The sequence below is a fragment of the Citrus clementina genome, unplaced genomic scaffold (genome assembly GCF_000493195.1).
Source record: "Citrus clementina cultivar Clemenules unplaced genomic scaffold, Citrus_clementina_v1.0 scaffold_5, whole genome shotgun sequence".
NCBI classification, from domain to species: Eukaryota; Viridiplantae; Streptophyta; class Magnoliopsida; order Sapindales; family Rutaceae; genus Citrus; species Citrus x clementina.
The window spans coordinates 33,995,309-34,007,746 of NW_006262201.1; the positions used below are offsets into that span (position 1 = coordinate 33,995,309).

Below are 12,438 nucleotides of genomic sequence, written 5' to 3' on the forward strand. Positions count from 1 at the left end.
TAGATCAGTATGAACACATGGAATTTTTAACATGTAGTAGTGGCATGAACTATGAAGAATAAAAGTAGTACATTTTTACATGTAGTAGTGGTCTGAGGAATATGAGTATACATGAACCATGTTGGTGGATTATAGTATTTTTCTTGGACTTTTATGTCGCAGTTAATAGATTACATCATTAATCAGATGACTCACCAATAGATCTAATAAACTGTAGCCGACCTGTGAAATGATATTATAAATTTAATGTGCTCATTTGTTTTTTTTCCCCCTTTCTTTTTCTCATTGCAATATTTATAGACAATTATGAGTGTGAATTGAATCACATTTCCACTTCCGCATTTTAATGTTTTGCGCACTAGATCAGAACTCTTCTTTATCTAAGAATGTTACTTACATTCTTCATCATAAGTTATAACGAAAAAGAACTTATAATTTTAAAAAAGAATCAAAAATAATTTTAGTTGTGTTTTCTAGAGCGTTAAAGGTCTTATCAATTTTAAATTTGACATAAAATATTAAAATGAACCATAATATTTAATTGGTTCTTTAATTTCGAGTTGACTAAAAATTACAATTAGTGAAAATAATAAACATCTAATAATATGTCAATTAAGTAATTTTTTGAATTAAAAGTCAAATTTATAAGGGATTTTTTTTAAAGAATTAAAAAGCTTATTTCTTTTAAAATATAATTGAATTTATGTTGCACCCACATTAATATCACGAGACGACGTCGTTTGCAGTAATGAATGAGAAAGAATCAGATAAGAGTCGGTCCATGAGAAGACTTGGAACATAACAAAGAAACCTGTCTCACTGTCCGTTTGTTCCAATTGATTAGACGGTGAAGTTCCTACGGAGACCAGGTACGAAGATTCTCAAATTGAATTGTGTCAAATTTTTAACAAATTTTTAAGTTATTCTATCAAATCAAACAAAAGGGTTCATTGCACCGCGGTAAAAAATCGTTTTTTAGTTAAAGAAACCGATATTTGAATGGTAAAAATTGTTGCATCGTTGTTTTGTTTATGTGGGCAGGTTAGGATTTTGAGAAAAGCAAAGATAATAAGAGCTGAAGTGGGTTTGTGTTGACGAAGGAGAATGGGTTCGTCTTCAGTGATAACACCGGAAGATGTTTTGGAGTCTTTGATGAATGATGGCACCATTGATTCTCTTAGACTGAAGATCATTAATCAGCTCAAAGCCAATGTAATTCTCTCTATACATATTGATTTTTTTAGATTCTGGTTTGATTTCCTGAATGGGGTTTTTGAGCTATCTATTTAACAACGGGTTTGTGGGTTGTTTCATGAAGTTTTGAGAATATTGATGTCAATGAAATAACAGATTTGTTTATGTTTGCTTTCTTTTCAAGAGTTAGTCATATGGGGTGGAAAAAAATTCATTTTAGTCTAAAGTGAATTACTGTTATTGATTAAAAGTTCTGTTATGTTGTTTCTTGAGATTCTGACATTGTGGTTTTAGTTGATGGTATGTGTAACTGAGTGTGGGTTTTGCATGGGTCAATCAAGATAGTTATTGTGCAGCATGGCTTCGGACATCTGGACAATTGGAGATTGGCATTGGTCTGTTCTTTTCTTGATACGTGGTTGTTTTAAGATCTCTACACTCATGGTTTTTTTGGTTGGTCTGATATTTTAGTTTCCGCCAAAAACTTAGAATTCTGTGTATGTGTATCTGATTCCGACTAATTTGCCACCCTTTTTAGATTGTAAGTGGAAAGAATGTAGCTGATTTGGATTAATTTGCTGCCCTTTTTAGATAGTAATGTGAAAGAATCAAATTCTGGCCACATGTTGGCATTTTGGGATGATCTCTTTCATTTAGTACGATTTTTTGTTTTTGGGTATTTAATTGCTTGGCAATTACAACATTAAGACTTTGATATGTTGCAATTTATGGAGATCATGCCTACCAAGGTTGTGAGCATCAGCTATAGTGCCCCATTTCAAATTCGGTACAAGCACCGAGGCATTTATGGATGGAGCTCATGATCGTGTGTTGTTGCTACTACGAGTTTTGCGCCTCACATTATGATAACTAGGGAAAATCAATGAATGTTCAAAACTAGAGAAATTATAAAATGGGAGTAGAAGAGTTTGTGACTGAAGATTTGAAATTGTACAATTTTCATAGAGATAATGGTTGACTGTTGTTTTTTAGCGTTTAGTTCTTGAATTTATACTTTCTCTTTGTTGCAGGAAGAGCTGAAGAATACAACCATTAAAATGGCAGAACAAAGTAAAGTGCTCAACACCCCTGGGGCGGAGAAACAGACCAAAAGAGAGCTGTTTGATGCACTTCGGCAGGAACTTGAGTAAGTGTTATGGTATTTTGCTGTTTTTGGCATATCTTCAGAAGGTATGAAAGATCCCATTTGTGAGTCCACTTATGAACTTGCGCTACTTCACGGCAAATTCGTAATGTAATGTTGGTGTGAGGTTTTAGACGCCTTTAACTCACCGGTTTGCTGTACTCCTCATATTGGCCAATTAAGTTAATGAGACTAAATCCTTTGTACCCACTTATAACAAATTGTTCTTAGATTGTCGAAGAAAATCAGACGTGAGATTCATAAGTGGTGCAAAGCTTACTTGCATCCCGTTTATCGTTTTTCGTCATTTTTGTTTGTGCATTTGTTCTTTATTTATTTGACTACTTATTTTTCCATTCAGATTTCTTCTGGCAACCTATCCATTAAAACTTCAGAACTGTTTTGAAACATATGATATGTTATACATTCGTGATTTAGATGTATATGAGTCATTCTGTATGTATGCTGAAGCTGTACTTAATCTTTCTTACTGTTCAGAGCACCTGTGCTTGAGAAGGCCTCTAAATCAGTTTGGGAGTTAATTCTGGACAGCAATGGGCTGGGGAAGGAGATAAGTGATACTGTTGGAAGAGTGTATTCCCGATTAAGTGGCCGGGAACCTCCACTATTTCCTCCTCCATCTAGTGAGACCCAACCCGTTAAAGAGACTGAGAATGAGAAATGGAAAGAAAGACTAAAAGGAAAAGGAAAAGAGAAGGAAAATGAAAATGAAAAGGAAGGTTCAAATTCTAAATCAAAGAAAAGGAGCTTCAGTGATATGCGTGAAGAGGGAGGGGTTGATGAAGCTGCAAAGAAATCCGGTGATCTCCCGCATGCAAAGGAAAACTGATAAGTAAGTAAATGGCATAGCAAGTTTGACGATACAATCTGTATTAACAGAAGTCATTGGTGAAAATCTGGCATTCCAATGACTCGATTTTCGTTTGTCTCCAAGTTTTGCCATTTTGAAGTGACAACAGTTTATAGGACCAGCCTAGAACGGAAGTGAATTGGTGATCCATTGACTCTGAAATTCGGTGCTCGTTAACCATCATGTTTATGAGTATATGTCAACTAATAACGTTCATTTACTTTTGCCAGTATTGTAAATAACGAGAGTGTAGGTTCCTTTTTGTTGGATTTCAATGAACTTCGAAGTTTAGTACCTTGGCCCAGCCTTATGTTTATTTTAAATTTGAAGTTATTTTTTTTATGTAAATTATATATAAAAAGGAAAAAGGGTATCATCAGATATCTCCCCCAAGGTTTGACGATTTTTCAGTTAGATCGCCAGAATTGCGAAATAGACAAATTCGCCATCTGTTACCATTTCAAACACTCAATGGAAAACGCTAAAATTTCTCATTTGCCCTGTGTTCCATGACAAAGAAAACGCTAACAACGACTCGTCCTCAAATAGACCCAAGCATCTTCTATTTATTTAAGCCTTGCTTATTCTTTTTTTTTTTTCACCCTTTGTAGCATTCAGAACCAAAACCAAAACCATTCTAAGATATCACGTGTAGTGTGTGATTTTTGCAAATCTGGCAAATATTCATATATATTGAAATGCTTTTATAAAGTTTATTAGTGTTCATTTTTAATTCAACTTCTATGTTGGGCATTTTGTTAAAAATCAAATGGCGATGAAAATTTTGAAAAAGAAAATTGGAAGTGCTTGATGAAATTTCTAAAATTTCATCAGAAAATGCAAAGAAAAACTTCAAATACTTCACAAAAGAACCCTCTCAGAACTGTGCTTGTATCTGAATTTCCACAAAAAGAAAAAAGAAAGAAACTATTCTCACTAAAAAACCTAAAAGGAGACAGAAAAATATATATATGAACTAGGGATGATACAAATATGTACATTCTTCCTCATGTAAAATCATCCTGCATTAGATAAGCTAAGCTGTTCCTATACTGGCTCATCGGCATTGGCATCTCTTGACTAGTAGTAGCTTGAGCAGGAAGCCAAGTTAAAGGCCGTGGAATATTTTCATTACCTTGAGGCAGCATCCAAGTAGCGGCTTGTGTGTGAAAATGCCCAGCAGTATCATTTGAATGTTCACTGGCACTTACCTCCATGTCGCCGCTACTAGCTGCAGACATATCCTGTCCATAATTCGCCTGCCGATTGGTCAATGCCTCGTGCGATGCCATTCTGGGATTGCTGCATTCCTCGTTTGAGTAATCGATGTGTAGGTCACTCAACAAAGTATTTTCAACGCTTTCTATAAGCATTTGATCATAAACATCACCCCTGCCCCCGCTGCCTCCTTCGTTATAATTGTTGTTCTGATAAGAAACTACTGTCGGAGTTGTTGATGAAGCGAATCCTTGAACTTGATTCGCGGGAAAGCTGTTCGTTGCTTGTCCCCAGAATCTCATCCCCGGATTGTCAACATAATGGTTGTTGCCAACGTGCCCAGCTATATGCGAAAATTCCAGTACTATGTTATGAACAAACAACATTGAAAAGAAAAAAAAAATAATGAGTTTAATGTTATGCTTCATTTTCAACTGTTAACTTTGATTTAAAGCAATTTACCTGAATCTGGTGAAGATAAAGCTTTGAAGCTGAAAGAGGGCAGTTGCACTTGCATTTGATGAGATTGAACTTGTTGAGGGGACAAAAGTTGTTGTGCTGGAAACAAAGGTGGGCTCATATGTGAATGAGAGGAATCCAAGCCATGGTAAATGTGAGGACTTTGTCCATTGAAGCTTAGAAGATATTGAGGATGCTCAAATATACAGCTTTGATGGAAATAAGGAGAGTCCAAGGTTGGAAAAGGCTTCCGGCTCAGCTCAAACAGTCTGCTGTCACATTGTAAAAGCTTCTCAAAATGCCTGTCAAGTACTCCTGGAGGAAATTTCAGATAGTGTTTCCTGAAGAAAAAATAACAAAACACTAGATTAGGCCTCTCAAGGCAAGGCACGTCGCCATCTTCACAAGTACGATTTAGTCTAATAACAAATAATATCACAACAGACTCTCTCGTGAAAATGGTTTTATGCATGCACGAGAAAACATGACAACCTTTTTTTTTATTTTTTAATAATTTATAAATATTGTTTGCTTCAATTATAGAACATGAGAACAAAACCTGAACACAGGAGCTTGCCCTCCTGTAAAGTCTTCTGTCAATCTCCAATTAGTATGCTTTCTTGGTTGAGGATCAATCTCGTGGTGAAATGTAGGAGGCTGCTTTAACTGCAACAAAAAACAAAGCTCACCATAATCACCATCTATACAAATTCTAATTAAGAAAAACGAAAAAAAAAAATTAAATTCTCACCTCAAGCTCAAGAATCCCAGGTTCATTTTCTTCCGTAGTTGCCCTGATTCCAATAATATCAGCCCATTGAATCTCAATTTTTCTCTTCAATGATTTTTCCAAGAATTCCCACACCAGTTTCTTCTTAGCATAGTAAGATTTAGCCACCAGGTCTCCTTCATGTCTAGTTACTCTCTGCAATCAGTTTTGTGATATTATTCTTCATTCATCTATTTTAAAGATTACATGAAAAGCAAAAAACGTTACCTCCCATGAACCAATTCTGAGTTCTAGTGCCGGAAAATTGGAAGCTTTCATCTTCTCAGTCATTTGTTGGGATACAAAGTCGGCTCTTTTTGATCTAGTCATCTCATAAGTTTGAGCTCTGCATTGTTGAGTGTGACTACTTTGCTGTGATAAACGCGTTTCTACTTCTACTAAAAAACTTTTCGAGATTCCAAGTCTTAGGTTGAGAGGAGGTAACGTGTTTAAATTTTCCAAAAACTTCATCTGAAAATGGAAAAAAGTAGGTGATCAAATTAAGTAACACGGCACATAAAAATTGCTTGATCGAAAGATCCTTAACTACAAGAAAAAGGAAAATAGAAATACTTCAAAAAAAAAAAAAGAAAAGCATGCAGTCATAAAAGCACCTGTTGGCATAAGCACTTACAAAAGAAGAACTTCTTTCACAAGAACCGAAGCCTGAGTTGTCATATATTTCAATTAAAGAGCCATCACCATCAGCAGCAGCAGCAGCAGCAGCAGCAAGCCTGCACCCATCATTAGTATCTCCTCTTCCGTTATGGAAAAAATTCTCATCATAACGGAAAAAATTCTCATCATCTAAATTAAACTCTTGTACCATGATTCTTTGAATGCTAGTAGTGGTGCCGTCTGAGAAAATACAGAGGTAATGCAGAGCAGAAAGCAGAGAAAACAAAAACATAAATCAAAATGAAAGAGAAAGAGAAAGAGCCGGGTGTTATCAGGGGTTTAATGCAAGCCAATGATGGGGTTTTATAATGAATCCTTTTCACGAAAAATACGATTGGAATCAGCTTTTAAGGCACGTGACGATTCCTATATTTACTCTTGTTTTTTATTTATTTATTTTTTTTAATTTTTTTCTCTCTGCTTCCCCCTGTTTTCACTGTCAGCAATTATTTGGTTTCTGTTTTCATAATCAAACTAAAATAACGAAAGTAAAAATATATATTGGGCGGTTAAGAATATGAGATTCAATCCAAAACAAAATCCTCTGGTTTGTTATTTTTTTGGATACTCAGATATATACTTGTTAAGCATCAGAGTGATTCTTTTACCCTATGTGTTCCACTGTATTCTGTTTTTTGTCTTCGATTTTTTTTTTTTTAGGTTACTGCATTTATAAGAGTTATTTCTTTTAATGTATATTCTAAGAACACATGTAGTTTTATCAAAAATATGTTAATTTATAGTATATTAATTACATTATTATAAAAAAAATTAAAAAATCTTGCAATTTTTTTATAAAAAAAAAAAATAATCTAAATTAGCCTTCATTGTGACCATTGAAATAGAATGGGCTTTAATGATTAAGTTTTTGTGTCAAAACTTGATTTTTTTAAATAAAAAAAAAAAAAAGTGGACTCCCAAACCCGTACAAACACGTGTATTTATAATACATAGAATTGTACAAAGTTAAGAAAATCCTGAATTTTAGTTTATAATATTGTAAACGGTCTTTTTCATAATGTCACGTTATTATCAAACAATTTACAATGTTTTAAAAGTTAATTGACAATATTGTCAACTCATCCGGAATTAAAAAAAAAAATTCTATATATCTATATATATTGTGAACATCATTACCCACCGACATAGCAATTATGCAACTCATGTGATAATATTAAAGTATAAACTATTCCAATTATGTCATTTGGTAATGTCGCTTACTGTAAGATGAGCATTATCGTATATGTGTATAGAATTTTGTTTACAAAACATCGTAAGACGCTTTACCAATACCAAAGTTAATATGGCTAGTTGTAGTTAATAACGGGTGATATATTGTGTATACGTTTGTGTTTCTTTTATTAGTGTATTTGTTAAAAGTAAAATGACAATATATAATAGTTTTTGAATTTAAAATTGACCTGTAAATGTAAATTTCTTTTACTGATTTGTTAAAATGGGTCGATTTCAAGGTCGAAAAATAAGTATGTAGGGAGAGTTCATAAACAAATGTCATCTAGTCTTAGATTTTTTCTTTTTTCTTTTTCACCCGAGCTTGATAGCAGAAAGCTGAAGATAATAATCCTAATTCCGAAGTTTTTGACTTTGATAAAATAGAGGTGAAGTGAAGCTGTAGTTGATTAATTTCTTTAAGCTTGATTGAGTAATTGACATTAATATTATCGGTTAATGCAAGCCAAGTCATGTCAAAGCAAATTTGTTTTTCTTCAATCTTTATATTCAAAAATAGAGAAGAGTGGAATCGTTAATTAATATTGAGACTTTTAGTGTCTCGATAAAAATATTTTTAAAAAGTTGAAAAGTAATTTTAAAAAATTAAAATTAATTTTAGCATTTTTAGAAGTCACTATAGTTGATTTTAATGAATGGGGAATAAATAATTTTTTTAATGTGTGGATATAATAAAATAATGGCACACGTTTGGTGAAAATGAAATAATGAAAAAGCAAGCGACTTTACAAGCAAGCAGAAGCAGCAGCCATAAGCCATTTGGCGTTTAAGAAGCAAAAGCCCACAAATGCTGGTGTGCCGTAACGCTACGTTTGGTTCAACATTAGGGGATCTCACCTCCCATTTTCATTCATTATCTCTAAAAATTATTTATTATCAAAATTACTTCCTATTTAGAATTAGATGGTGAAAGCTATTATAATTAATCATTCCAAAATGCTTTACATGAAGTCACTTCCAAGTTCCAAATGCCAATACGGCTTTACTGTTAGGATGGTTAAAAATAATTTTAATAAGTTAAAGCTCACTTCTAATAAAATATTTTTAAAAAATTATTTTTGACAAATCATATATCTTTTGAGAAGATGCTTTTCAACTCACTCCAATTTAACTTTTTACTAAATAGAAGGGATTTTTTTTTTTTTAACAAAAAGAACTTCTTTCTATGATTTGATAGTTTTTGGGCTTGTTACCATGCCCAATAGGGAGAGCACCACCAGTCAAATACTAAACCTCCATTTGAAATTTCACACCATACCCATCATTATATTGAATCAAATGCACTTAATTTGTTAACTGACAAAAAGTAGGTTGATTTTTGTTATCACATTATGTTGGAGGCTGATGTAATTGGCTGATTAAGAGCTCCAATATTATGTTAGCACAATAACTTAAAAAGTGGAATTAGCCAGAGATTAACGATTGAGTTGTGATAGACTTGTGCAAGGAAGGTGGTTAGAGAGGATTGATACGTAATCCACATATCAATCCACCTTACTTATAAGAGAATTGGATGTCGTTTTATTCATTAATAAATACCAAAAACATATCCAACAATTATTTCTTTAACATAATTGATCAGAGAATTCTTCTAACTATATATTATTTTATATAAAAAATAATTTACTTTCCAGTCGCTTTTAAATTTTTCATATCTCGTTGTAAGTAGTACTTCAATTTTATACCTATGGCATTACCCTTTAGATATTTAATATGTTGATGAACTAACGAGTTTCCATCAAACAAAACCGTAAATTAACCTATAACAAATTTAATTATTTTCCAATGATTGATCAATCCATTTCTCTCGTTGTACCTTTCTTTTTTGGTCATATGCGATTGCTTCAAAATGGGTTTAGTTTGGATAAGGTGAGTTTGTAAGTCATGACTAAGTTATAATTAATTGAATACTATCATGAAGTGTCTTATTATCAACATTTAAATGTAGTGATCCCAGCTTAGCACAAAACTGGGCGAATTCACTCGGTCTTTTATGAAAATTATAAATAGATAGAGATTGCTGGTTGATGTGAGATGGCAAGATATAGATGATGTGTTTCTATGTAACTTACAACATCTGCAAATGAAATTGCTAGCTTGAGTTGACTTTGGTTTTTTGGTGGGTGAATTGTTTAAGTCATTAACTAATGGAGCCACCAAAGCAGCCAACTTTGTTGCAAAAATCCAGAACTTTGGTCTTTGGGATTCATTTTTTTTTCTCTACCAATTAACCCACAAAACATTCTCTCTCATTCGACCTAAAAGGAAATGCCGCAAGAATTGTTCTTAACTTCAAAACCAAACAATCATTTTATTTTCTTTTAAGTTATCATTGTCAATTAAAAGAAAACGGACCTAAATATTCTTTTCCCATCATCATTTGCTTATAATACTTAAGCATAACCACAAATTATTATAATATTATTAACTAGTCCAAATTTCAATTATCATTGAAGCGTGCACAATTATTGCTAGAAAGCACACTCAATAAGAAATCTCTAATTGATTAGTTTTCAGGTTCGTCATGATTGTCATAGTTACTTGATAACCAATACAACGATTGCAACGCTGCAATCCACCAAATTCTCTGTTATATTTACGAAAGTTCTCTGTTAAGTTCACCAAATTCTTTAATGAAATTATGGCATCCTTTATCAACAGAGATATCCTATGAAAATTTTGACTCAAATAACCAAATGAAAGATTACCACTTTGCTCCTTAGAGAAATCTTTTTTTTTTTTTTATTCACTCCCTTATAGTTTTTATATTACCCAATTACTTCCTTAATATTAAAACCTTAAAAGAAAAAAAAAAGTAGTTTCATGGTCAAGGACTTAGGACGACTTTTTTTTAAACTAAATTTTTTATAAAAACAAAAACATTATAAGAATTAAAACTATAAGGAGTCGTATTATTGACTTGACTCAGTTGTCACGATCTTTAAAATTTAAAAGAATTTTACGATATATTAAATTTATTAGGCTTTTTGAGAGATTTATCTTATCATATCTTCAAGGAATTCATCATGGTTCAAAGTAGTGAAGGTAAGGGGAGAAAGAACAGAAAAAAAAAAAAAAGCAAATAAAAGAAAGAGAAAAAGAGTATGTTATAATGCTTTTGGGTACGTGGGGCTTCGCATATACAAGTGCATGGCTACATGGAGGTTAGCTCATGATTCATGACTCACGGCTGCTAATAAAGAGCTAAAAAATTCTAAAGTGGATAATGTTAATGTACCATTGTGAGTCAGAGTCAGGCGCCGACTTCATGGAGATGAAAAGGACATTGATGCGCTTTGCTTACTTCACCTCACACTTTGCTATCATCATGGTTACCTTAAAAGAAAGAAGAAAAGTAATTGGTTAATTTCACAACACCACCCCCCCCGATTCTTTCACTTCTTAGCAAACTTCATTTTGCCCATGTACATTTTGTAAGTCTGTACCACCCCCATGCCGTCACTGCATCACTGCATTACTCTTTGTTTTTAATAAATCAAGAAAATGTGCATGTGATTATTCAATTATTATAAAAGGGTAATATTATAAAAGTAAGTTAAAAAAAATAAAAAATAACGGTAGGGGTATCAATACTTTAACGGTAGGGATGTTTCAAGGTATTTTAAAAAATATAAAACCTAAATGGACACTAATATTAAAATAAAAGGACTAAATGGACTTTTATCCTAATTTTAATAATGTTTACATTAAAAAAAAAAAAAGTAGAACAGAGGCAACTACAATTTAGAGGGAACAAGAGTAAGCTAAGAAAAATGAAGTGTGTGGGGGCAAATTAACCCAAACGAAAAAGAAATCTAGATAAAGTGGGATCTGAAAATGGGAACCCAAAAAGTCGAAAGGAGGAGAAATCCGTAGCTTTTGACTAAAAATGCATGTGACTAAAAATCTATATATAATTTTAATATAAGCGTAGATTTGATAGTGATGGTTGTATTCATATGCGATCATTTGATCGAGTAATAATAATAACTAATGGTCACTCACTCACTCGCAAGTCACAACCCACAAAAAGAATAAGAAGTCCGTGTGACTTGGAATTGAAAAAGAACGCACAACGTTCTTTCTTTTTGATTTCTCGGTGGAAGTATGACACCAACATGGTCCCCGAAAATCTCATCATCATCTCCCCTTTTTTTCCCCCATCCATTTTCCTCTCTATGTGGAGAGGTCCTATTGGATTGCCCATTGTGGCAAATTGGGTTGCTAAAATGAAAAAAAAATCACATGACCTTTTCTTTCCTAATAAAACATATATATGTATTCTTCAAAGCTCAATGGAGCAAAGATCTCGGTGGGGTTACATTAGAAATTGGGGCTCTTTTTGTTTTCATCTTTCTCCCCGATCTTGAAGGTTCATGCACTATATCTACTGAGATCCTATCTTTAGCCAACGCATGCAATCTTGTTTATAGGTGAGAGTGTATATTTATGTTTTTAATCTAGTGCTTGAAGAAAAATATTTCCATGTATGACACTAATAACTTTGTCAATTTTCTCTTCGATTACTCATATTTTCTCCTCAGAAAATCATCAAGAAAGATGATTTCGGTATACATAGGTCAAAATCAAGCCAATTTATATTATCACTTACCACCAAAACATAATATAAATATATAGCACGCTCAGAAGCCACAAAACAATCGCTATGACATTAAAGCTTGATATATGACTGTGAGCATCTCCAATTACTAGTATGAGCAGGGGTGGTTTTTAGGTTTGTCCAACAATTGAAGTGATCATAGCATACAAATGCTGAGCTGAGCTTTCGAGTGCGGGTAGTACAGGACTACTGTCATTTCCAAGAGTCAATTTGTTTGATGCTTGTGGAGATGG

General features: G+C 33.1%; 2 protein-coding genes across 2 annotated transcripts; one reads left to right on the forward strand and one right to left on the reverse strand.

Annotated features, from left to right (window-relative positions):
• Window positions 1-786: 786 nt before the first annotated feature.
• Window positions 787-3,503, forward strand: LOC18040349. Its single transcript, XM_006433466.2, has 4 exons — window positions 787-869; window positions 1,042-1,212; window positions 2,226-2,341; window positions 2,837-3,503. The coding sequence occupies exons 2-4, from the start codon at window positions 1,105-1,107 to the stop codon at window positions 3,186-3,188; spliced, it is 576 nt and encodes a 191-aa protein (XP_006433529.1). The 5' UTR covers window positions 787-869; window positions 1,042-1,104; the 3' UTR covers window positions 3,189-3,503.
• A 625-nt stretch (window positions 3,504-4,128) lies between these two features.
• On the reverse strand, window positions 4,129-6,541 carry LOC18040839. Its single transcript, XM_006433467.2, has 6 exons — window positions 6,290-6,541; window positions 5,884-6,126; window positions 5,638-5,811; window positions 5,446-5,552; window positions 4,890-5,227; window positions 4,129-4,770 (listed from the first exon to the last, which is right to left on the reverse strand). Exons 1-6 carry the CDS (start codon window positions 6,482-6,484, stop codon window positions 4,217-4,219), a joined length of 1,611 nt encoding a protein of 536 aa, XP_006433530.2. The 5' UTR covers window positions 6,485-6,541; the 3' UTR covers window positions 4,129-4,216.
• Between the last annotated feature and the right edge of the window lie 5,897 nt (window positions 6,542-12,438).